We start from the raw sequence: 25,132 nt of genomic DNA, 5'->3' as shown, positions 1-25,132 counted from the left end.
CGGGTCTCGAACCCGCGGGCTCAGGCAATCCACTCACCTCAGCCTCCCAAAGGCGTGGGATTACAGGCTGAGCCACGGAGCCCGGCTCTGATTTTGTTTTTCAAGGCTTTACCAAAGTTGTTTATCGGTGTAAGGAGGCTTTTGACAGATTCCTTAGAATTTTCAAGGTATAGAATCATGTCATCTACAAAGAGAGACAGCTTAACTTCCTCTTTTCCTATTTGGATACCCCTGATTTCCGTCTCTTGCCTGATTGCTCTGGCTAGGATTTCCAGCACTAGATTGAATAGGAAGGGGTGAGAGTGGGCATCCTTGTCTTGTTCTAGTTCTTAGGGGAAATGCGTCCAGTTTTTTCCCATTGAGCAAAATATTGGCTGTGGGTTTATCACAGATGGCTCTTACTGTTTTGAGGAATGTTCCTTCTATGTCTAGTGTTTAAGGGTTTTTTATCAAGAAGGAATGCTAGATTTGGTAGAATGCTTTTCTGCTTCTAATGAAACAATCAAGTGGTTCTTGGTGTTTCATCTGTTAATGTGCTGAATTGCATTTATGGTCTTGCTAATGTTGAACCAGGCCTGCATCCCAGGAATGAAGCCCACTTGGTCATGGTGGATAATCCTCAAGATGTGTTATTGGATCTGATTTACTAAAATCTTGCTGAGAATTTTTGTGTCTGTTCATCAAGGACATTGGCTTGTAATTATCTTTCCTTGTTGGGTCTTTCCCAAGTTTGGGTATCAGTATGATATTAGCATCATAAAATGAGTTGGGGAAAATTCAGTCACTCTCAATTACCTGGAATACTTTCAGTAAGATTGGTATCAGCTCCTCCTTGTGTGTCTTGTAGAATTCAGCTGGGAAGCCATCTGGTGCGGGGCTTTTTTTGGTGGGGAGATTTCTTATGACTGAGTCGATTTCCAGGATTGTTATTGCTCTGTTTAGAGTTTCAATTTCTTCTTGTTTCACTCTTGGGAGGTTGTGTGATGTCAGAAAGTCCTCCTATTCCTTTAGATCTTTTTAGTTTATTTGCATACAGGTGTTCTTAGTAATCTCTGGTAATCTTTTGAATTTCTTCAGGGCCAGTTGTGACATAACCTTTTTGTTTCTAATTGTGTTTATTTGAATTTTCTCTCTTTTAATCAATCTGGCCAAGGATCTGTCAATCTTATGCATCCTTTCCAAGAACTAGCTTTTTGCCTTGTTGATCCTTTATATGATATTTTTGTCTTCTATATCCTGTAACTGTGACTTGATCTTAGTGATCTGAATTTTTCTACTGAAATTAGGATTTAGATGATCCTGCCTTTCCGGCTTTCTTAGGTGTGACATTAGGCTGTTTACTTGTGATCTTTTTATTTTCTTGATGTGTGAATGCGGTCCTATGAATATGCTTTCATGGCATCCCAGAGACTCTGATAAGATGTGTCTTTGTTTTGTTTCCAGAAATCTTTTTATTTCTGTTTTGATTTCCATGTTGACTCAGAAGTTGTTCAGCAGCATGTGTTTAGTGTTCATGTCTTTGTGTTTTGGGAGACTCTTGTTGGTGGTGATATTTATTTTTATTCAACTGTGATCGAGAACATGCACAGTATTATTTCAATCTTTTGAAATTTGTTTATGCTTCTTTTGTGTTCAAGAATGCGATCAGTTTTGGAGTATATTCCATGTACTGATGAGTAGAATGTATACTCTGTAGATGTTGGGTGGAGTGTTCTGTAGATGTCTATTAAACCCATCTGATGAAGTGTCAATTTAAGGTTCCAGATCTTCTTGTTGGTTTTTTGCCTTGATGATCTGTCTAAGACTGTTAGTGGGGTATTTAGGTCTCTAACTATGATTGTATATCAGTATCCTCTCTTAGTTTGCTTAGTTGTTTTATATAGCATGGTGCTCCTGTGTTGGGTGCATGTATGTTTAAGGTGGTTATTTATTTATTTATTTATTTTTTGAGTTGGAGTCTCATTCTGTCACCCAGACTGGAGTGCAGTGGCCGCTCCCAACCACCGCAGCCTCAACCTGCTGGGTTCCGGCGATCCTTCCACCTCAGCCTTCCAAGTAGCCGGAACTACAGGTGCGCACTACCACGCCCAGCTAATTTTTTTATTTTTTTATTTTTATTGTAGAGATGAGGTCTTGCCAAGTTGCCCAGATGGGTCTCGAACCCGTGGGCTCATGCAATCCACTCACCTCGGCCTCTCAAAGCGCAGGATTACAGGCTGAGCCACTGAGCCCGGCCTAGGTGGTTATTTCTTGCCAGTAAATTGAGCCTTTTATCATTATGTAGTGTCCTTCCATGTCCTTTTTAACTTTTGATGGTTTGAAATCTGCTTTGTCTGATATCAGAATAGGTACAACTGCTCTCTTCTGTTTTCTGTTTGCCTGAAAAATCACTTTCCAGCCTTTAATTTTCAGCCTGCGGGTGTCCTTTGCAGTGAGATGAGTTTCCTGGAGGCAGCAGACTGTGGGATTATGCTTTTTTCCAATTTGCCATTCTATGTCTCTTTAGTGGTGTATTCGATCCATTCACGTTCAGATTAATTATTGAAATGTGAGAGTTTATCCCTGTCATAGGGCTTTTAGAGGGTTGCTTTGTTTCCTTTTTACTTTTGTATTTTTATATGTATTTTCATTTTTGTGAGTGTGCTGTATGCTCTGTTAACTCTGTGCTTGCCTGTACTTTTGTGATGGGTATGACTGTTTTTTGTTTGTTTTTGTTTTTTCTCTATTCAACATTTTACTGAGTGTCTCCTGAAGGACTGGCCTGGAGGCATCATATTCTCTTAGGGGTTGGATATCTGGGAAGGATTTTAATTCTCCATCACTGATGACACTTAGCTTGGCAAGATAGGAAATTCTTGGCTGGAATTGCTTATCTTTAAGAACGGTAAAAATTGGGCTTTAGTCCCTTCTGGTTTGCAGTGTTTCTACAGATAAGTCTGGAGCCATTCTGATGGGTTTTCCTTGGTAGGTTTTCTGGCCTTTCTTTCTTGCTGCCTTCAGGATTTTTTTTTTAATGCTTACTTTGTAGAGGTGGATTACAATATGTCTTGGGGATGGTCTTCTCATGTGATACCTTGCAGGGATTCTCTGAATCTTTTGTACTTGAGTGGTCACCACTCTAGCAAGATGTGAGATGTTTTCTTGGATGACCTCATGGAATGCTCCTTCCATGGTGTTCTGTTTCCTCTTTGCTTCAGGGATACCAGTCAAGTGTAGATTTTGCTTCTTGATATAGTCTCACATCTCTCAGAGGCTTTGCTCCTTCTTTTTGAGTTTTTTTTCTATGTTTTTGATATAGGGATTAGCTCCATATTTTGGTTTTCAAGCTCTCAGACTCTTTCCTCTGCTTGATTGATCCTGCTCCCTATGCATGCTACTGTGTCTTTAATTTCCAGGATGAAGTTCTTCACTTCTATTATTTTAGAATGGACCTTTTGAAATTGGCCAACTCTGCTTTTACTTCCTGTACAACTTTGATGAGTTTCGCTTCTAGTTTCTCTTGATTCTCTCTGTTCATTTTTAACCATCCAATTTCTGATTTCTGTGACTGGCATCTGGGGCAGGTCGTTCTGGGAGGTTCCATTGTATGTGCTCTGATGACTGCTTTTTTGGGTGTTGTCTCTTTAGGACTCTGTGGATTGCCTATATTTTTACATTGATTTTTTCCCCCAAATTTGTGACATGCCTCTCTTCCTTCTCTATAATATCTCTTTGGTTTTGTTGCTTTGACACTAGTCAGTGACCCTCTGTTCTAGGGCCCTTTCTATCGTTCAGGGTAGGTCACTCAGTGAGGGGGGGCATTCATTTCTGCTCCTTGCTCCACCCTGTGACAGGCCTCTCTACTATAGATTTTCTCTCCTGCTGTTAAACTAGTCAGGTTGTTTTTTAGGTCATGTTGCAGGCACTCTGCAGAGAGTAGATGGGAGGATGGGCCTCTGTCTGCAGTTTGCAGCCCAGAAGCCTTCCCTTCTAGGAAAGCCTTTGGGTGTCTTTCATGCCACTCCCCCACTGTTCAAGTCAGCACTCAGCTCTATCACTCGTGAAAGTTGGGGAGAGGGGTAAAAGGTGCGCTCTTGTAGAAGTGTGGGTTTTGTTCCCCTTTCCACTTGAACTCCAGTTGCCTGCAGCTATGCCCTGACCAGAATTCCTCCTGTGTGGGACCAATGGCTTGCACAGGCTGGGAGTGGGAGAACCAACCCAAAGCATCTTAGGATCACTCACCCCCTCTTGTTCACTAGGCAGGGCTTCAGTTCTTGTGTGAGCCTGGCACATGGCAGGACATAGGGCATCTGGGTTCCAGTGTCTACCATCGCTTTCTGATCTCTATGTGTTCTCAGAGACCTTTGCTGGGTGCAGGGTGCTTCACCCATCCAAAACTGTTCAGAGTGTCTTCATCTATTAGCGTCAAGAGAAGCTTCTCCATGGGATCCTTCCTTGTCTTGTTTTATCTAAGCCTGTGCTGCTGTCACCTCTTACTCCTCCACACTATTTTTAAATCCCAGAAAGCATCATTTCATTTGTAAATATATTGTATGTAGCTCTAAAACATAAAGGCTCTTTAAAAAAAAAGCTGTAATTTCATTGTCATTTATAGAACTAGTTAATAATTTGTTGACTGGGCATGGTGGCCCATACCTGTAATCCCAGCACTTTGAGAGGCTGAGGCAGAAGAATTACTTGAGGCCAGGAGTTCAAGATCAGCCTGGGCAATATAGTGAGACCTCATCTCTAAAAAAAATGAAAAAAGTAGCCAGGTTTGGTGGCATACGCCTGTAGTCTCAGTTACTTAGGAGGCTGAGGCAGAAGGGATTGCCTGAGTTCAGAAGGTTGAGGCTGCCATGAGCTATGATCATGCCATTGCACTCCAGTGTGGGTAACAGAGTGGAGGTACCAACTAAAAGTTTAGAACTTAACAATAATTCCTTAATATCATCAAATACCTATTTTTTCCAGTTGTCATTTATATTTTTTCTAGTTTATTTTTTTGAGTTAAGATCCAAATAAGGGATCCCTGCATTGCAGTGGATTGATCTAGCTCTTAAGTCTCTCTTAATCTGTAACCTTGTGTCCCCTTATAATGTATCTAATGAAGAAACTGACTTGGTTGTCCTTTGTCATTTCTCATGGTTGGTGTTACTTGTTACACCCCTGTGGTTTTCTCATTAAAGGTTTCAGAATGGCAACTCATCCTTCCTTCCTCAGTTTCTTGCTGGAGAGCTAGGTAGTGCAACTCCTCCTTTCCCCCAGAGTTTGACTACCCTGAGGCACAGCTCCTATATGAGAGGCAGGCTAAATACTTGGTGTTTTTCCTTTATTGATCAGTTTTCATATTAGTGACTTTGTTTCCTTGTACCTAGCAAAGAAAACTAATGAGGGCTTTTTTTTTTTGGTATCTATGTGAAGTCAGAGTTTTAAACACATATTTGATGTGTTTCATTTCAGCCCATCTCAGTTTTTCTTACTGATGTTCAAATTGCCCAGTGTTTGACCATAGGGAGCCTGTTCAAGTTATCTTTTAGAGGCCTTTTGACACATTCCAGTACATTTTGTAGTTTCCTTGTTTTTTGATAGGACAAGATGTTTCAGGTTCATTTTGTATATTTCCTGCCTTGTGTCTGCCCCTTTTTGCCGAGAAGCCTGGCAGCTTGTTGCCCTGGTTTGGGTCTTATTTCTAGGCATTTTCACTGCATATAGCAGAGATAGATATTTTCTTAATAGGAAGATATATCCTGAGTTCATACTGATATTTCCATTTTAGATATAGATTGTTAGGTTTTGCCTGTGTTCTTTGATTTTATACATGCATCTCTTCCATCTCATGTTAATGTCTTGGCTCCCAGCAATATTAGCTGTCTGTGTCCTATATCCTACAGTATGCACATAAAGCAATTTCAAACACTACCACTATTTATTAATGACAATAGGGTTACCAAAAACACGTCAGGATTTTTTTTTGGTAAGTCTGTTTGTCTTTCTGTTCTTAGGCTGTGTCCCATTAGGGATGCACAGTCAATTACTGTTTTGAAGTTAAGAAATAAACCTCAGCTGGGCTTGGTGGCTCAGCCTGTAATCCCGCACTTTGGGAGGCTGAGGTGAGTGGATTGCCTGAGCCCGCGGGTTCGAGACCTGCCTGGGGAACTTGGTGAGACCTCATCTCTACAGTAAATAAAAAAATCAGCTGGGCATGGTAGCACGTGCCAGTAATTCCGGCTACTTGGAAGGCTGAGGTGGAAGGATCGCCAGAGCCCAGCAGGTTGAGGCTGCAGTAGCCGGGAGTGGCCACTGCACTCCAGTCTGGGCGACAGAGTGAGACTCCAACTCAAAAAAAAAAGAAAGAAATCCCCATTAGCATATGCTTGCCAACTTAATATTATGTTTAATATTATTTTTGCTTTCAATTTTTAGACATCAATTTTTTTAAAAATTTAAGATATTCATGAGGTTTTAAGGTCAAATGCACAAAACAAGGTATAGTCAGAAAGGTAGACTTTGATCCCTGTCTTCTCCACCCTCTACTCTCCCTCCTCTGCAGGTAACAGTAAAATGTATGGCTATTCTTTCATTTATAAAACATGTAAACAAATGTACACGTGTGTGTATGTATTGATGCTTGCACTTGTTTCCATCTTTTCTTTTTTTTTTTTTTTTTGAGTTGGAGTCTCACTCTGTCGCCCAGACTGGAGTGCAGTGGCCGCTCCCTGCCACTGCAGCCTCGGCCTGCTGGGCTCTGGCGATCCTTCCGCCTCAGCCTTCCAAGTAGCCGGAATTACAGGCATGCGCTACCACGCCCGGTTGATTTTTTGATTTTTTGTAGAGATGAGGTCTCGTTGCCCAGGCGGGTCTCGAACCCGCGGACTCAGGCAATCCACTCACCTCAGCCTCCCAAAGGCGCGGGATTACAGGCTGAGCCACCGAGCCTGGCTCATCTTTTCTTTTTCTAATCTGGCAATATAGAAAAATAGTCTTCATCCCTCTTCCTGACTGTATGGTTCACCACATGTTGATGTGCCATAAGTCTTTCAGTTCATCTTGTACTGATGCATGCTTGGGTAAAACAATATTTAAAAAATGATTTTTCATATGATTTTACCCCACAGGTAACTCTAAAAGAAATTGAACACTTGCTCCAATGTAAAAGAAGTGTTAATACCTAGAAGGAATTCATAATTGTTATATCTGTTTGTAATAGGCAGTTATATTTTTGAATATTCTATATTCTTCCTTAATCTTTGAAAATAGAAAAGAAAATCTATTTTATTTCTTAAGTTTTTTACTTTTCAAGGAGCTGATTTCTTTGAAATTTTATTTTATAATTTTAGCTATTGTATCACTCTAGAATAGACTATCTCTTAATAAATAAACATTATTTGAGCTGGGTGTGGTGGCTCATGCCTGAGTCCAGGGGTTCGAGACCAGCCTGGCCAATGTGGCAAGATCCATCTCTACAATTTAAAAAAAATTAGCCAGTCGTGGTGATGCACACCTGCAGTCCCAGCTACTTGGAAGATTGAAGTAGAAGGATCACCTGAGGCAGAAGGATCGCCTAAGCCCAGCAGGTTGAGGCAGTGGTAGCCATGAGCATGTCACTGCATTCCAGCCTGGGTGACAGAGTGAGAATTTGACTCAAAAAATAAAAATAAATAAGTAAGGTTTATTTGAAACTATAGAAAGAGATAAGATAAGAACTTAGTATTTCTCACACCCATTTAGAATCACTTCTTGGGGCAGAGAATAAACTGTAACATAAAATCACTGATTTTCCACAGGTGGACTTGTGAAAAAAATTTTGGAGACTAAGAAAGATTATGAGAAATTGCAGCCATCACCCAAACCTGGAGAGAAGGTAATGGTATGATTTCTGTAAACACTGACATTTTAGCAGTCTGTTTCATGCATTTACTTAATTAGAAGCATTTTTAAATATTATGCTTATCTGTCATTCTGTTTGCATATTTAAATACCATTCCTCCCTGCCCCCAGGTGGGAAGATAGAAAATGTGAGGCTCTTTCTGTGTGAGGCTGCATCCCTGGACTGGCTCAGCCTGCCCCAGGTGGAGCAGTGGCTTGCTGGGCCACTGTTAAGCATCTATTGATTTAATTTTTGTAACTATGTTTCTTGTACAAAACATATTAGGACTGTGTTTCTGTTTCCTCCGAAGAGCAAATTTCAGATAGGTAAATTTTTAGACTTCAGAAGATAAAAGCAAAAAATGTCCTTTTGGTGAACATTTACTACTTTGAAAAAGTACAGTTAGTGAGTACTTCAGAGTTGGGGTGATATATTACAATTGGGTAGGAAAAATCAACAGGTATCTATATGGTTTTGGGGGTTTTTTTAGGATGTTGATAACCATCAGATTTAAATCTAACTTGTTAGTTTTCTTAAACATTTTAATTAGATTTTTTTTTAAATAAAAGAAATTAAAATGTACAGGAAAAATCAGAGTTTTCTTTTTCCTGTCCCAATCTCTTTCTTCTGAGTACAATCATGAAGATGAATTTGATGTGCATTTTTGCTTTTACACGTGTACAGTGTAGTTTTGTGAGTTTTCAATGTTGTCCTATTGTTATGTTATATAACTTGCTTTTTTAAAAAATTTAATTTATTTTATTTTATTTATTTATTTTTTTTTTTTGAGTTGGAGTCTCACTCTGTCACCCAGACTGGAGTGCAGTGGCCGCTCCCGGCCACCGCAGCCTCGACCTGCTGGGCTCCGGCAATCCTTCCGCCTCAGCCTTCCATGTAGCTGGAACTACAGGCGTGTGTTACCATACCCGGCTGATTTTTGATTTATTGTAGAGATGAGGTCTCGCCAAGTTGCCCAGGCGGGTCTCGAACCCGCAGGCTCAGGCAATCCACTCACCTCAGCCTCCAAGGCGCGGGATTTTAGGCTGATCCACCGAGCCTGGCTATAAGTTGCTTTTTTAAGGCAACGTGTTTTTAAGACCCTTCTTTGTTTTGATACTTGTAGATATAGTTTACTTGTTTTAATTGAAGACTTATAGTCCATTATTTGTTTATTATTTCCTTTGTTAATGGACATTTCAGTAGGTTTTTTTTCCAGCCATTTGATGTTATAAACAATGCTTTCATAGGCTCCTTTCCATGTTTCCTGGCATGCAAGAGCCAGTGTCTTTTTGAGCAAGAATCAGCAAACTTTTTCTGTAAAGGACCAAATATCATATTTTAGGCTTTTCAAAATAAATATCTTAGGCTTTTTGAATCATAAAGTCTCTGTTGCGGCTACTGAACTCTGCTCATACATCATGGAAGCAGTTGTAAACGGATATGCATGGCTGTGTTCATCAAAGCTTTATTTACAAAAACAGACTCTAGCCTATGGCTTGTAGTTGCTGACCCAATTGTAGAGGCTGTGCCCAGGCTAAAATTGCTGAACCAGGCATACAAAGATGTTCAGTTTTGTCAGATAGTGCCACTTTACTCCTCAAAGTGATTGTAATAATTTACTCCTGTAATAGAACAGACATCTCTGTTTCCAACATCTGTGCCAACCACAGTTAAGTAAACACATCCATCACCCTCATAGTGTCCTGTGTCCTTGGTAATCTCATCCTCCCACCTCTCTCCCTGCTCCCCTACCTCATTACCCCATCTCCTGGCACCCACTGATTATTCTTTGTCACTTTGCTTTAGTTTGCATTTCCTAGAATTGTGTATAAATGGAATCATATAGTGTGAGAGTGTGTGTACTCTTTAGTTTTTTGGTTTTGTGTGTGTGTGTGTGTGTGTGTGTGTGTGTGTGTGTGTGTGTGTTTTGGCCTGACTGCTTTTACTCAGCATAATTTTGAGATTTATTTATGTTACAACATGTATCAATAGTTTATCCCTTTTTATTGATGAGTAGTATTCTATTGTGTGGATATACCACAGTGTGTTTATCTATGTATCACTTAATGAGCATTTGAGTTGTTTCTTGTTTGGACAGTAAAGCTGCTATGAACATTCATGTATAAGTCTTGGTATGGACAAATGCTTTCATTATCTTGTGTAAAAACAGTAGTCTCTCCCTTACCCTTTGGGAATACATTCCAAGACCCCCAGTGAATGCCTAAAACCATAGATAGTACCAAACCCTATAGACGCTATGTTTTTCGTATACATACATACCTATGATAAAGTTTAACTTATAAATTAGGCACAGCATGAGATTAACAACGACTAGTAATAAAATGGAACAATTTTAACAATATATCAGCATCATTACTCGCACAATTTGGGGCTATTATTAAGTAGAATACTTGAACACACGATGCTTCGACAGTTGATCTGAAAACCAAGAGGGCTACTAAGTACTAACAGGTGGGTAGTATGTATGGTGTGGATATGTTGAACAAAGGGAGGATTCATGTCCTGGATGGGAGAGTGCAAGATTTGATCACACTACTCAATTCAAAACTTTCAAATTATTTATTTATGGAATTTTAGTTTTAATTTAATATTTTCAGACCACAGGTAAGTGAAACTTGGAAAATGAAACCAAACATAAGGGGGATAGACTACTATACTTGGGAATGGGACTGCTGAATCATATGGTAAATGCATGTTTAGCTTTTTAAAAAAATGGCCAAACTGTATTCCAAAGTGGTTATATCATTTTCATTCCTAATAGTAGAGTATAAGAGTTCTGATTCTTCCACATCCTTATCAACACTAGGTATGGTTAAACTTTTTATTTTTTCATGGTTATAATTAGCATTTCTTTAATGGCTAATGATGCTGAATATCTTTTCATGTGTTTATTTGCCACCCTTATAGCTTCCTTGGTAAAGTCCAAGTATTTTTTTACCCATTTAAAATATTCAGTTGGTTGTTTCTTACTGAGTTCTAAGTGTTCTTTATATATTCTGGATATAAGTCCTTTTCAGATATGATTCATAAATATTTTATTCAGTTTGTGACTTGTCTTTCTTCCTCTTAACAGTGTCTTTTAAAGAGCAGAAGCTTTAAAGGCTGGTGTGGTGGTTCTTCCAAAGCACATATCCAGTTGAATTTTTATGGGGGGAGCAAACAACATTTATTTATAAAAAATTGTGTATTTATTCTTACATGTTTAAACTTCAGTCACCTTCAAAGTACTCTCTGTGTGATGCACTACACCTATTGAGACACTTTTTTCACTGCTGAAAACAGTTTTTCAACTTGTCAATTTTGGTGCCTTTTAGTGCTTCTGTTGTTTTTTTTGTTTCACCTCTTCCTCATCCGCAAAAAGTTTTCCTTTGAGGATTTTTTTCTTCCAGGGAAACAAAAAAAGTGGCTCAGGTAACTAGGGAGGGTGGGGCATGGGGGTCATGCTGTTTTTTGGTCAAAAACTGCTGAACACTCAGTATGGTGTGGGCATGTGCACTCATAAATCACCCACCATGGTATGGGCAAACTCGAAAAAATCTCCAAAAAAAATTCACTGAAGCCAAACGCAGCCTCTCGCAACAATACTAGCTGGTACACTGATGCTAATGGGTTCCTAGAACACTTATCTAGTGGGAGAAGCCTGTACCACAAGGGGGCCATCTTCTAAAAAGTAATTCTGTTTTTTGGGGGGTTCCCCCTCATTTATAATGTACATATGTACAATACATAATGTATAAATATATTATGCTTGTACTATTTATAATGGGACCGAATCCCTTGTTTCTCATATGTTGTAAATATCTTCCTAATCTGTCACTTATCTAACTTTGTCTTTTCGTTGAAAAAAAGTTTCTATTTTGATATAGAAATTAAACACCCTTATTTTGTCTACAAAAAACTATCCTTGTTATAAAGGTTGTCTCAATAGTTTTCTTTAAATAATTGTAGTTTTCTTACTCACATTTAGATCTCTAATCGGTCTGGAATTCATTTATTTTTTATTCTTTTTTGAGACAAGGTCTCGCTCTGTTACCCATGCTGGAGTGCAGTGGTGCAATCATGACTTAGTGTAGCCTGTCTTCTGTGCTCAAGCAGTTCTTCCATCTTAGCCTCCTACATAGCTAGGACTACAGGCACACACTACCAAGCCCAGCTAATTTAAAAAAATTTTTGTAGATACAAGATCTCGCAGTGTTACCTAGTTTGGTCTTGAACTCCTGTCCTCAAGGACCTCCTTGGCCTCTCAAATTGCTGGGATTACAGATGTGAGCCACTGCACTCAGCCTGGAATTTTTGTTTTATGTTGTGTGGTAGAGATCTGATCCTCCTTCCCCCCACTTTTGTAATGCTATCTTTCTGGTGAACCCAGATGTCCTTTATGTTTGGATGTATATCTGGACTCTCCATTGTATTCTTCCTTGTTTTAAGTACTGTATTTTTATGTCTAGGAAGGACTTTCTAAATGTTCCCCTCCATTCTTCCCCCACTCTCCAGGTTGTCTTGGCTATTATTAAATCTTTATGGTTTCATGCAAATTTTGGAATTAGTTTGTGTGGTTTCGTGAAAAATTCTATTGTTATTTTGATTGTAATTGTATTAGTCTTCTCTTGACTTTTACCACTAACTCTTGCTCCATTGCCTTGCCTGTCTTTGTAGCCAAACACCTCAAAAAAATTACATACACTTGTTGTCTATAACTCACCTTTCCCCATTCTCTCCTAAACCCATCCCAGTGAGATCTTTGGCCCTGCTCCTTAATCTGAGTTCCCTTTGTCAAGGTCACCTGGCCTCCTCCTTATATCCAGTGTTTAATTCTCAGTTCTCAGCTTACTGAGTTGTTGGCAGCATTTCATGCAGTTGGTCACTCTCTCCTCCTTGATGAGCCTTCTTCATTTGGCTACTAAGATAGCGTGCTCCTCTGGTGCCATCTGCCCTGCCAGTCCTGCCTTCTCTGGGTTAGTCACCTCTCCTCTGTGTCCTTTGTTAGTTCTTTCTCTCTTTACTCTTTTCTTAGTATTGTAGTGTTAATGTTGTTAGCTTTTCTCTCAAACTATTTTTCAACCAAGTCAACGTCTTAAGTGGTTATATTTTATTTTTCTATTTCTTCTTGAGTTTATTTTGGTAATTAATATTTAAATTAGGATTAGATTTACCTGGGGGCAAAGGAAAGCACTAAAGCAATAGTGGCTTAAATGAGGTAGAAAGTTTTTATTTCAGTGGTCAGAGTCTGAAGGAGGCAGTCTAGGTGGCAGTGCCCCAGATGCCTTCTGCCTCATTCCTCCACCTGTGTGACATCCCTTCCTCAGGGCACCTCCTGGGCCAACATGGCCTTCAAGACTGCATTCCAAGGAATAGACACATAGGCCAATGGAACAGGACAGCAAATCTGGAAATAAAACCACAGTTCCTCAACCAACTTACCTTCGACAAAGCCATCAATAACAAGTCCTCAAAAGCAAATGCAACAAAAGCTAAGACTGACAGTGGGACTTTATCAAACTGAAAAGTTTTTTTGCACTGCAAAAGAAACCATCAAGAGAGTAAAGAGACAGCCCACCAAATGGGAAAAAACATTTGCAAGTTATGCATCTGACAAAGGGCTAACATCCAGGATCTACAAGGAACTCAAATCAGTTGAAAGGAAAAAAACTAACCACCCCATTAAAAAGTGGGCAAAGGATTTGAACAGGTACTTCTCAAAGATATACAAGCAACCAACAAATACATGAAAAAATGTTCAGCCTCCCTGGTCTTCAGAGAAATTAAAATCAAAACTACAATGAGATACCACCTAACTCCAATAAGGGTGGCTATAGTTAAAAAACAACAGAGAAAAGGGAATGCTTCTGCGTTGTTGATGGGGAATGTAAGCTAGTTCAGCCTCTGTGGAAAGCAGTGTGGTGATTTCTCAAAGAACTAAAAATTGATCTTCCATAAAACAATCTAGCAATCCTGGGAATATATCCAGAGGAACATAAATTGCTCTACCAAAAAGACACCTGCACACACATGTTTATTGCTGCACAATTCACAATAGAAAAAAACACGGAACCAACTCAGATGCCCATTGAAAGTGGACTGAATGAAGAAAATGTGGTACATATACAGGATGGAATCTTATGCAGCCATAAAGAACAAAATCATGGCCTTCACAGCAATGTGGATGCAACTGGAGACCTGTATTATACTAAATGAATTATCACAGAAACAACTGAATACCACATGTTCTCTCCAAGCAGGCCGTGAACACTGGTCACACAAGCACAAGGGTGGGATTGGCAGATGCTGGGAGGGAGAAAAGATGGGGAGATGTGACAACACACTGGGTACCTGGTCCACTATTGGGGGAGAGGGCTAGCTAAAGCACAGAGTTTACCTGCATGCAACTTACTTATGTAGTAAATCCTTACTTGTACCTTACAACTCTAAAATAAAATTTAAGACCAAACTGCATTCCAACCAGCAAGAAGGAAGAAAAAGGAGGAAGGCGAAGACATGCCCCTTCTCTTTTAGGATATTTGTTGGAATTTATGCACACTAATTCCACTTTCATTGTATTGGCCAGAACTTTGTCACAAAGGAGATCATGAAGTGCAATCTTTATTTCAGGCATTTGTTTGTTTAGCCAGCAATGAGAGGCTCCATTACCACAGACTAGAACTTGTCAAATTTTTTCCATGCTTAGCATGCTCAGAAAATGGTAATATTTGCAAGGCACATGGGTAAGTGACAAAGGCTGCCTGCCTGGCTACAGGCGGAAGGTTTCTGGAACCAGCACATCTCTCACATGTGGGCCGCACACGGTGGCAGGAAGCTTTGCCAAAAAGGAAATCAGAAACGAGGTCGACCAGCTGTCCTTTCCACAGTGTTTCTCTAGGAAATTGTTTATTTCATTCACATTTTATAGCCATGGTATCAAGACCTTTGAAGTATATTTTATGATTTAAAAAAGATTATATCTGTAGTTCTTTTTTCTTCCAAAAATGTTGGGTCTTTTTATTCTTTGATGAGACTGGAAAGTTATTAGAAGAGACACTGTCTAGCAAAGTGTCAACTTTCAGTTGTGTAGATATTCACTTTTATTTAATTACTTCTTGCACTTTGTTTTTCCTCTTAATTTCTTTGCTTGTTTTCTTGTTCTAAACTCTTGAATAAAACACTTAGCTCAATTAGTTTTATTCTTTGTCATTTTAATCCTAGATGTATATGACTATATACATCTCCTTTCAAGCATGTGTTATCCTTGACTTCTAAATTTCCTGAATATGGTTTCTTCTTTAACATATGGGCTATTAGGATTTTTGTTTCTTTTGCTTTTAGGATTTTTTTTTAGCTTTTACGCATAAAGATTTTTTAAAAGTTTTTAAATGATAATATCTAATGTAACAATAGCAATTATTTGGAATTGATGAGACTTTTAATGTAGTCTTGTTTGTGTTAAATTTTTATAAATGTTTCAGAGTGCTTGCAAAGCATGTGTACTTTCTTTTTTTGTTGTTGTTTTTTTTTTTGAGTTGGAGTCTTGGTCTGTCACCCAGACTGGAGTGCAGTGGCCGCTCCCAGCCACCGCAGCCTCGACCTGCTGGGCTCCAGCGATCCTTCCACCTCAGCCTTCCAAGTAACTGGAACTACAGGCATGTGCTACCACGCCCAGCTAATTTTTGATTTATTGTAGAGATGAGGGCTCGCCAAGTTGCCCAGGCGGGTCTCGAACCCAGGGGCTCAGGTAATCCACTCACCTCAGCCTCCCAAAGCGCTGGGATTACAGGCTGAGCCACCGAGCCTGGCCACATGTCTACTTTCTAGACATATTTTGGTTCCAGTCTTCCATGCACCCTTGTTGATTTCATAGAGAGACAAATGTAAGAATATGTCCTCAAAGCATGTATGCTGAATCTATCGTCATGATTGATGTGTACATATTGATATATTATTAATTGCTTATCTTCTATCTCATTTAAAAATTCAAATAGTAGGTGTTTTCTCTGCTTTTCACATAAATTGTGGTGTGCCGTTCTTTAGTCTACGTGCTTTTTTATTTTTATGGAGGGAGGATTTTTTCAATGCTAAGAAAATACATATTTATAATCTGGGCATCTCTCCAGCCCTGCCTTTGAAGTTACATTGGAAGAAAATCCATTTCTTATTGTACTAATGGACTTGAATAATACATTGCAGAATAAATATGTGAATCAGATTGCTTTAAGCATTTTCTTCATTATCCGGACTTATTTGCTGTCTTTTCAAGAGGAAATATAAACTACGTTAATAGTAGGATATTAGCTGCTGCCAGCATTTTTTTTCTTTCTTCAGGTTTATGAAGAAGTTTTTGAAAAACCACCAAAATAACATTTTTTATTACAGTGTTTCTTATGCTTAAAAATACTTGTTCTCAACTCCCGTCTTCAAGTGATCCTCCCTCCTTAGGCTCCCAAAGCACTGAGATTACAGGAGTGAGCCACAGTGCCCCAGCTTTTTCACTCCTAATTTTCAATCTCCCTTTATATGTATTCCCTTAGTTTCTGTTTTTCATATTATATCTGTTCTAATTGAATGCAATGTTCAGATTTTTTTTTTCCCCATTTAAATTAGTTATTTATTTTTTGAGCTGGAGTCTCACTCTGTCATCCAGGCTGGAGGGTAGTGGCACACTCACGGCCACTACAGCCTCGACCTACTGGGCTCAGGTGATTCTTCCACCTCAGCCTTCAAGTATCTGGAACTACAGGCATGTGCCACCATGCCTGCCTAATTTTTCTTGATTTATAGTTGAAATGCCGTCTTGCCAAGTTGCCTAGGCTGGTCTGGAACCCACAGACTCAGGCAATCCTCTCACCTTGGTCTCCCAAAGTGCTAGGCATAAGCCGCCACACCCAGCAAATTAAATTGTTTATTTTGAAATAGACTCTTTTGGAATACTTCTTGTTGTAGATTTCTTTCTCATTTAGTTTATTTAAATTTTTTATGATTTTGCTCTCTTCTCCATGTTCTTGAACATGTAAACTTGTTCTGGTAGGACTAGAGGCCATGCACACATCTTGTTGTGATGAGAACATGGGTGTGGATTGAATTTGACTTGTGTATATGTGTTTTATTGCCTTTCTGAAAGAAAGTCATAATAAGCAAGCAAATGCCGGTAGAGATTATGGATAACTGTCCTAAATATTTATTTGAAAATATAAGAACCTGTTCTATCTCAAAATGCCTTTTGATAGATAAAATGACCTTATCATGAATGTTATATTTTAATGAAAATAAATAGTATATTACAAACAGTATTTAGCTAAATTGTTGTGTATGTCAGAGATTTCAGGGTTTTTTGTTTTGTTTTGTTTTGTTTTTTGAGTTAGAGTCTCACTCTGTCACCCAGACTGGAGTGGAGTGCAGTGGCCGCTCCCGGCCACCGCAGCCTCGACCTGCTGGGCTCCGGCAATCCTTCCGCCTCAGCCTTCCAAGTAGCCAGAATTACAGGTATGCGCTACCACACCCGGCTGATTTTTTGATTTATTGTAGAGATGAGGTCTCGCTGCCCAGGCGGGTCTCGAACCCGTGGGCTCGGGCAATCTACTTAGCTCAGCCTCCCAAAGGCATGGAATTACAGGCTGAGCCACTGAGCCTGGCAGAGATTTCAGTTTTATTCTATTTTACTTTGGTGATCTAAATAGATCTTCAGATTATTTCTTTTTTTGGTAGATAGATGGTGCAATTTCATCACAAATACACTAACTCTCTTAGAAAAATACTATTCAAAATCTCTTAATCTTACAACTGACAAAGTATTTTCAGTTTGGGTATTTTGTGATCCTAGTATTATTGGATGTTTCCTTTGCTAGGAATATTGTTTCCATGGAAATTGCTATGAAAGAAATAAAAGGGGACATATCCTATGATATTTCTTTACCGATAAGGCTTTAATAGTTAAATTGGGAACCACTAAAATTGATTCTAATCACGAAGGAAGGGTTACGATGGAGCTTTTTTAAAATTAAAAAAAATTTTTTTTTATTTTTTGAGTCAAAGTCTCACTCTTGTCGCCCAGGCTAGAGAACAGTGGCATGCTCATGGCTACCACAGCCTCAACCTATTGGACTTAGGCAATCCTTCTGCCTCAGCCTTCTAAGTAGCTGGAACTAGACACACGCCACCACGCCCAGCTAGTTTGTGTGTGTGTGTGTGTGTGTGTGTGTGTGATTTATTGTAGAGATGAGGTCTTACCAAGTTGCCCAGGCTGGTCTCGAGCCCCTGGGCTCAGGCAGTCCTCTCACCTTGGCCTCCCAAAATGCTGGGATTACAGGCTGAGCCACTGTGCCCGGCCAGAACTTTTTTTAATTTTAATTTTTTGCTTATTGTTTATTGAGGGCTTGTTTTTGTTTTTAGGGAAATAAGGTGATAGTTTTATGTTCCCAAGTCAGTTCTCTAAATGCAGTGTCTTCCAGTACGCAGGCTGGGGATTTTAAGTTTTGGATATAAAATTGTCACTACCATATTATCTTTTAAATAAAATACCAGTAATATCGCTTAAAATATTTATAGATACATGTCACAGGTATGTCAGACCACAAAAATGGTTTGTAAGCCATTACAGTATTAAATGTATATGAACTTTATGAAGATAATTATGAGGAGACAGACCTTCTCTCTGTAGACAAGTAAAGTTCATGATAGGGATAAAATAAGTACTTTACCTGAAAAAAAGTATATGATTTAAGAAAATTTTATTATCAAAATGTGATTATATGTGTTATATCATCACAGACATTTCCACATTGAGTGCTCATTATCATGTTTGTTATGATTATTAAGTGAATGATAATATAATGAATAAAGGTTTTATTTTTACTCAAAATGTCTATTTTGAAATTCATATCACATTGTATCCCTTGGTTTTTTTATATTTTAGTCACTTGTGGTCTAATAGTTCATTTTTGGTCTTAATTTTACCAATATTCTATTCTGTACTTTTCATTAAAAAATATGTCTAGTTTGATTTTAACAGCCTATCTGAATGTCAGTTCTTTTACTAGATAGTCCCTAGTGTTTAAATGCACTCACTGAGTGCATTAGTGAATGTATGGGAGAATGATGTTAGCTATAGGATGAACATCAGTTGATAAGGATTATAATTGAACTGAATTAAGTCAAATTGACTGTTTTTTAAAAATTGATGAAGCTCAGTGGAGTAAAGTGCAGGAGAGTATTTGGAAAGCAGTAAGGAAATAAAAGGGACTTCACCACAAGGGAAGCTTCAGCCACCTAGCAACAGCAAGGACTAAGGATGCGCTGTCCCTGTTTAAAGAGTGGTTCTTGTGATTTGGAAGGGTTGTGAGGACTTTAGAAGGTACCCAATGAGACATCATGAAATTGTTAAAATGTATTGGACAAATATATTGGACTTGCTGAGCAAGTGGGCCTGGGTCTTTAAAGAGGTGTGCATTTGGCTTGGTCTCATGTCTTCTCAGCACATGGCAGGGGTTGCGGTCTCAGTCCTGGTTCCTCTGTGGAACTGTGCTTTCCCAGAGAGACTGTGAGACACGGAAGAGACAGCGGTGAGAGCCAAGAGCCCCCATCACTGAGCCCTCTCTGTGCTGGGCTTCACACGCACGGCCTTCTGCACCCTTACCGCAACTCACTGCTGAGGAAATTGAGGCTTAGGAGAGTCTAAATACCTTGCCCAAGGCCTCGAACTCCAGAGCCTGGATCCAAACTCGTATCCAGCCCCAAAGCACAGGGTCTAACCGCAGGAAGGAGCAGCACACGTGGCTCAAGTGAGCCACAGGCCCAGGCGTGTGACTTGCTTTCTTGTGTGTAGCAGGCATGTTGAACTTCTCTCGACTTTAGTTGGAGAGGCTTGTTTCCTGAATTGTTTTAATCCTAAAGTTCCATATTTCTTCAGCTTCCCTTTTTTTTTTAAATTTTTTAAATTTTTTTTTTGAGTTGGAGTCTCATTCTATCGCCCAGACTGGAGTGCAGTGGCCGCTCCTGGCTACCGCAGCCTCGACCTGCTGGGCTCCGGCGATCCTTCCGCCTCAGCCTTCCGAGTAGCCGGAATTACAGGTGCGCACTACCACGCCCGGCTAAGTTTTTGATTTTATTGTAGAGATGTGGTTTCGCCTGCCCAGGCGGGTCTCGAACCTGCGGGCTCAGGCAATCCACTCACCTCAGCCTCCCAAAGGTGCAGGATTACAGGCTGAGCCACCGAGCCCGGCTAGCTTCCCTTTTTAAAAAAGAAATTTATTTTAGTTACTTTAAAAAAATTCTTAGTTACTTCTGTTCTTTGTAAAACATTCATTTATGCTCACGGTTTTAAGTGAGAAACACGTTTATTTTATTTTTCTGGTTTCCATCTCCTTGTTATTTCTCTGTCCTTTTCTGACTTGAAAAGCAACTTCCAGTGAAGAGCTATTGCTAGAGGAACAGGACTTGGCTGAATGAATTAGGTTTTATTGAGTTTTTAATTTAATGTGGGTAAAACAGGCTCAGGAGGACCGAAAAAGATGAAACAATGGCACAACTTTATTACTTTTCTCCAGGGTATGGATTATAAGGGATATTTTAGAGTAAAGAAAAACTAAAATTCCTGGCATTAAGATGCTTTGATTTCCTATTTATAGCAGTGATGCATATATAATTTTCCATACTGGAATATTATTAAGGTTTTTCTGATTGAAATCTCCAAACAGTTTTCTCTGGCCCCCTCCCACTTCCAAATGAGATCCCTTTACAACTAAGAAAGCCTCTCGATAATGCTTAGAATACTTGTCACAGAGCCCAGAACTAACACCCACTTAGTGAAGGGCTTGTATTATATCAGGCTTTGCTCTTATATGTAAGTTTTAAATTTTCAGGAATATTCTTAAATCCCTTACATTAAAAAAAAAAAAGGATATTAAAATAGAGATGTATTTATTTTAGACATTAAAGTTATTGATAAATAATTTATTTAAAAAATGCATTGTGTGTTAATACTCTTACAGGGTACTCCATGCTGCAAGCAAGATACAGTCTAAATGTTTTATTTGTTAGTTTTTAAAACTCAGGAGTAATTTCTATATATTAATATTTTTGGTACTGACTAGATTTCCAGGTAGCTTAACAAAGCTTTTATTGTACTACAAGTAGAGTTCATTTGCAGTAAAACAAAATGATAAAATATAATGCTGAAATAGTAATAACCAAACAAAGCAAATAAATATTTTACCAATTTTAAAAGCAACTTTCTAAGAAAAGCAGATTTAGAAGCAGGCAACATTTAAGGTTTGTGAAAGACACTTCTGGAACTTTCAGATACTTCAGAGATACATCAATTCACTTAGTGATATTTTGTTATGTTAAATTGAACTTAAAAATGGAGCATGTTTCATTGCCCTCTCTGCAGGATCTTTCTTGCTCTGCTCCTCTTTGCTGCAGAAACATCAACTCTAGAATCACATGGGACATTTAGCTACATGTTTTATTAATCTCTTAACTTTCATGGCCTTGACAGTTTGAAAATCACAAGCTAGTTATTTTGTGGAATGTCCTTCAGTTTGGGGTTGTCTGATGTTTCTTCGTGATTAGAGTCAGATTTTGTATCTTGGGAAGGAATCTCCCAGAAGGGAGGCTGTGTTCTGTTCACTGCATCCTGCCGATGGTGCCAGGTTTCAGGTTGCGCTGAGGCTGTGCATGCTCACCGTGGCCTCTTGATTAAGGTGCTGTCTGCCAGTTTCTCCGCTTTCAAGTCACTCCTTTTCTCTTTGATTACTAGTATTTTGTGGGGAAGTACTTTGTACAATATAAGTATCCTGTACTTCACAAGTTTTAATCACTTATTTATATCGTTATGGGCTTATGGCTTCCAATTTTATTCTATGGGTTATAATCTTTTACTGTCATAATTTTCATGCTGATTGCCTCAGATTTGGCCACTGAGAGCTCCTGCAACCTGGCTCTGTGTCCTTTCAGCCTGCTCCATTGTTCTTTGAGCTTCTCTATACTTTCTGGCTCATCTTGTCTTTCCCTGTCCATCCTGGAATCAGCTGTATCACCAAGGATTCCTGATTCCTTTTATTGGCAAATGGGGTTCTCACTGCTTTTGGATTTTCTACTCTGAGATTCTCTCAGTTAACAAAACTAGAAGGGAGAAAAGTGCATGTGTATATGTATGCATGTGTGTATCCTCATACCAGGAAAAAGTCAGTAATAGTCTTCCACCATTCAGTCCTGAAGCCATTAGGTGGGCAAAGCAAGGGAAGCATCTGCACCAGGTAGAGGGGTGGAAGAGACCATAGTAGGGACGGCATCCATGTGGGGGAGGGAGGAAGGGAAGCGTGGGTGAAGATGGCACCCACAAGACCTCTAGAGGGACCAGGTCAGGAGGGCATCTGTGCAGGGAAACAGTAGATGTATGTGTGCGAGTCTAAACATTTACATCTGTACTTCTGTGTCTAATGTGTTAATAACCATGAGAGCACACTATCATACATTTCCAATTCCAGTGCAGTTGTCACAGGATTTGTTCTGGTTTTCTCCCTATCTAGATTTGTAATTCCCTTCTCCAATAATGAGAAACCTGGCTCTCATTCTCCTGAATTTATTTACTAATTTGATTAACTCCTCTTGTGTACATTGTCCCACTGCTGCTGTGACCCCTCACCTGTGCAGGTGTCCACCTTATCTACCTTGGGCTCCAGCACCCTTACCACGTGCCCGACCCCTCCCTCTCTACATGGACAAGATCTTGTGCTACTGTTTCCCTGCATAAATGCCCTCCTGACCTGGTCCCTCTAGAGGCCCTGTGAGTGCCATCATCACCTATGCTTCCCTTCCTCCCTCCCCCACATGGATGCCATCCCTACTGTGGTCTCTTCCACCTCTCTACCTGGTGCAGATACTTCCCTTGCTTTGCCCACCTAATGGCTTCAGGACTGAATGATGGAAGACTATTACTGACTTTTGCCTGGTATGGGGATCTTGTAAGGTGACTGAAGACCAGTGCCTCTCTGGCTAGCATAGTACTAGTCATAAGTATATATCACCAATTGTTGCAGAGATGCATTGCATGACTAGTGCAACAGGAGTTAGAAGAGGAAGGGAGAAATGGAAGGGAATAAATGACAAAATATGAGGAAGTGCTTGCCACAGATGAAAAAATGAAGCTGTGTACATTTAGGTGAATCAGGGACATTTTTTGTGAATTGGTCAGTGGTGCTGTAGCCACTGCTGAGCCCCATACTAACACCAGGGGGTGCTTTAAGCCCAATGTATGCAGCGGTTACAGGTGGCCACTGAGCTGTGGGTAGCCAGCACAGCTCTCTGGCCATGTGATTTTCTGTCACAATTTGGACATTTGTCATTTGACCAGTTATACAGATTTTGGAGTAAAGTGTGATAAGAATGGAGTTTAGTAGCTTTCTGACCTAAGTTAATGTGATGATAAGCATGAAAGTATATTTCTTTAGAGGTACTTTGGTACTTTTCATGAAGAGGACAAAGCTTGACCTTCTATGAGACTGTACTTGAAAAGGGCTTTCGCCAGGCTCGGTGGCTCAGCCTGTAATCCTGTGCTTTGGGAGGCTGAGGTGAGTGGATTGCCTGAGCCCACAGGTTTGAGACTCGCCTAGGCAGCGAGATCTCATCTCTACAATAAATAAAAAAATCAGCCAGGCGTGGTAGTGCATGCCTGTAATTCCGGCTACTTGGAAGGCTGAGGCGGAAGGATCGCCGGAGCCCAGCAGATCGAGGCTGCGGTGACCGGGAGCGGCCACTGCACTCCAGTCTGGGTGACAGAGTGAGACTCCAACTCAAAAAAAAAAAGGAAAAAATGAAAAGGGCTTTCATTTTGCGGGTATAAAGGGAACTCAAAATACTGGCAATATTGTTGAGATCTAACCAAAGTCAGATTTGGTCTAGACTTCTCCTCAGCCCTAAATGCCAGAAGAAAGTGGAACCGTAGTTGCAGCATTTGGGGAGAAACAAACTGACCCAAGATTCTTATTATTTAGCCACGTTGTCATTTCATACATACAAATAATGGAAGAAATACCCAGATAATGCAAGAACTCCACAAAAAAATATTGTTCTTGGATTCTTCTTGGGGGAAAAAAAGCTACTCAGAAGATATAGACATAGATATTTAGATAACTAAAATATTTAGATAACTAAGCAAACTTCAAAAAGAGGCCCCAGGCCCACACCTCAGGAAAGACAAAGTAGGCCTGAGCTGACTGGTACAGTAGCCACTTGTCCTGTGTGGCTTTGGGCACTTGAAAAGTGGCCAGTCCTGACTGAAATGTAAGATACACATTGGATTTCAAAGACTATGTAGGAAAGGAAGACTATAAAATATCTCATTGATAATTTTATTGCATGTTGAAATTATTTTGGATATATTGCATTAAATCAAATTTATTGAAAGTCATTTTACCCATTTATTTTTAAGTGAAACTTGTAGAAAATGTTAAATTATGTATGTGGCGTGCATATTTCTATTCAACAGTGTCAGTATAGATGAAATGAATTAAAATTGAGCATTAAAACTAATTGGGCATACAGAATTAAGTATAACTATCACTAGAGAATTAACTGCAAAAGCCCTAAACCAGTTCTTGAAAAGTTAGTTTTGTGGAAAAATAATAATGATGGTAGGGATGAAAAGTCAAGGGAAGTAAAATCACATTAAAATAGTCATTTATGTAAGTTTTTTTCTTCACTTTATTTATGGTGCTTTTTTTTTTTTTTTTTTTTTTGAGTGAGTCTCACTTTGTTGCCCAGGCTGGAATGCAGTGACTTGCTCGTGGCCACCGCAGCCTTGACCTGCTGGGCTCAGGTGATCCTTCCACCTCAGCCTTCTAAGTAGTTGGAACTACAAGTATGCACCACCACGCCCAACTAATTTTTTGATTTATTGTAGAGACAGGTCTCTGCCTAGACTGGTCTCAAATTCATGGTTTCAGGCAATCCTCTCACCTCTGCCTCCTAAAGTGCTGGGATTACAGGTGTGAGCCACCACACCCAGCTATTTATGCTGTCTTTTAATGACAGTTCTTAATTTTAATCTACTCAAGTTTTCCTTTTTTCTTTTTTTTTGAGTTGGAATCTCACTCTGTGGCCCAGGCTGGAGTGCAGCGGCACACTCACAGCCACTGCAGCCTTGACCTGCTGGGTTCAGTTGATCCTTCTGCCTAAGCCTTCCAAGTAGCTGGAACTATAGGCATGCGCCACCTTGCCCGGCTAATTTTTTGATTTATTGTAAGATGAGGTCTCTCCAAGTTGTCCAGGTTGGTC

At 39.6% G+C, this 25,132-nt stretch overlaps 1 protein-coding gene across 2 annotated transcripts in view; it reads left to right on the top strand.

The window, feature by feature from the left end:
* Positions 1 to 25,132, top strand: part of TRAF3IP1 (TRAF3 interacting protein 1) — an 84,646-nt gene that overhangs the window by 39,186 nt on the left and 20,328 nt on the right. For both annotated transcript variants that reach the window (XM_008057719.1, XM_008057721.1), the window contains one exon: positions 7,767 to 7,843. In XM_008057719.1, the coding sequence (XP_008055910.1) occupies positions 7,767 to 7,843 (77 nt within the window). The remainder of the gene's footprint in view (positions 1 to 7,766; positions 7,844 to 25,132) is intronic.

Source organism: Carlito syrichta, unplaced genomic scaffold, assembly GCF_000164805.1.
Source record: "Carlito syrichta isolate Samal-C Ts95f unplaced genomic scaffold, Tarsius_syrichta-2.0.1 Scaffold303113, whole genome shotgun sequence".
NCBI lineage: Eukaryota > Metazoa > Chordata > Mammalia > Primates > Tarsiidae > Carlito > Carlito syrichta.
The sequence above is the reverse complement of the archived record's forward strand: the minus strand, read 5'-3'. Positions and strand labels throughout refer to the sequence as shown.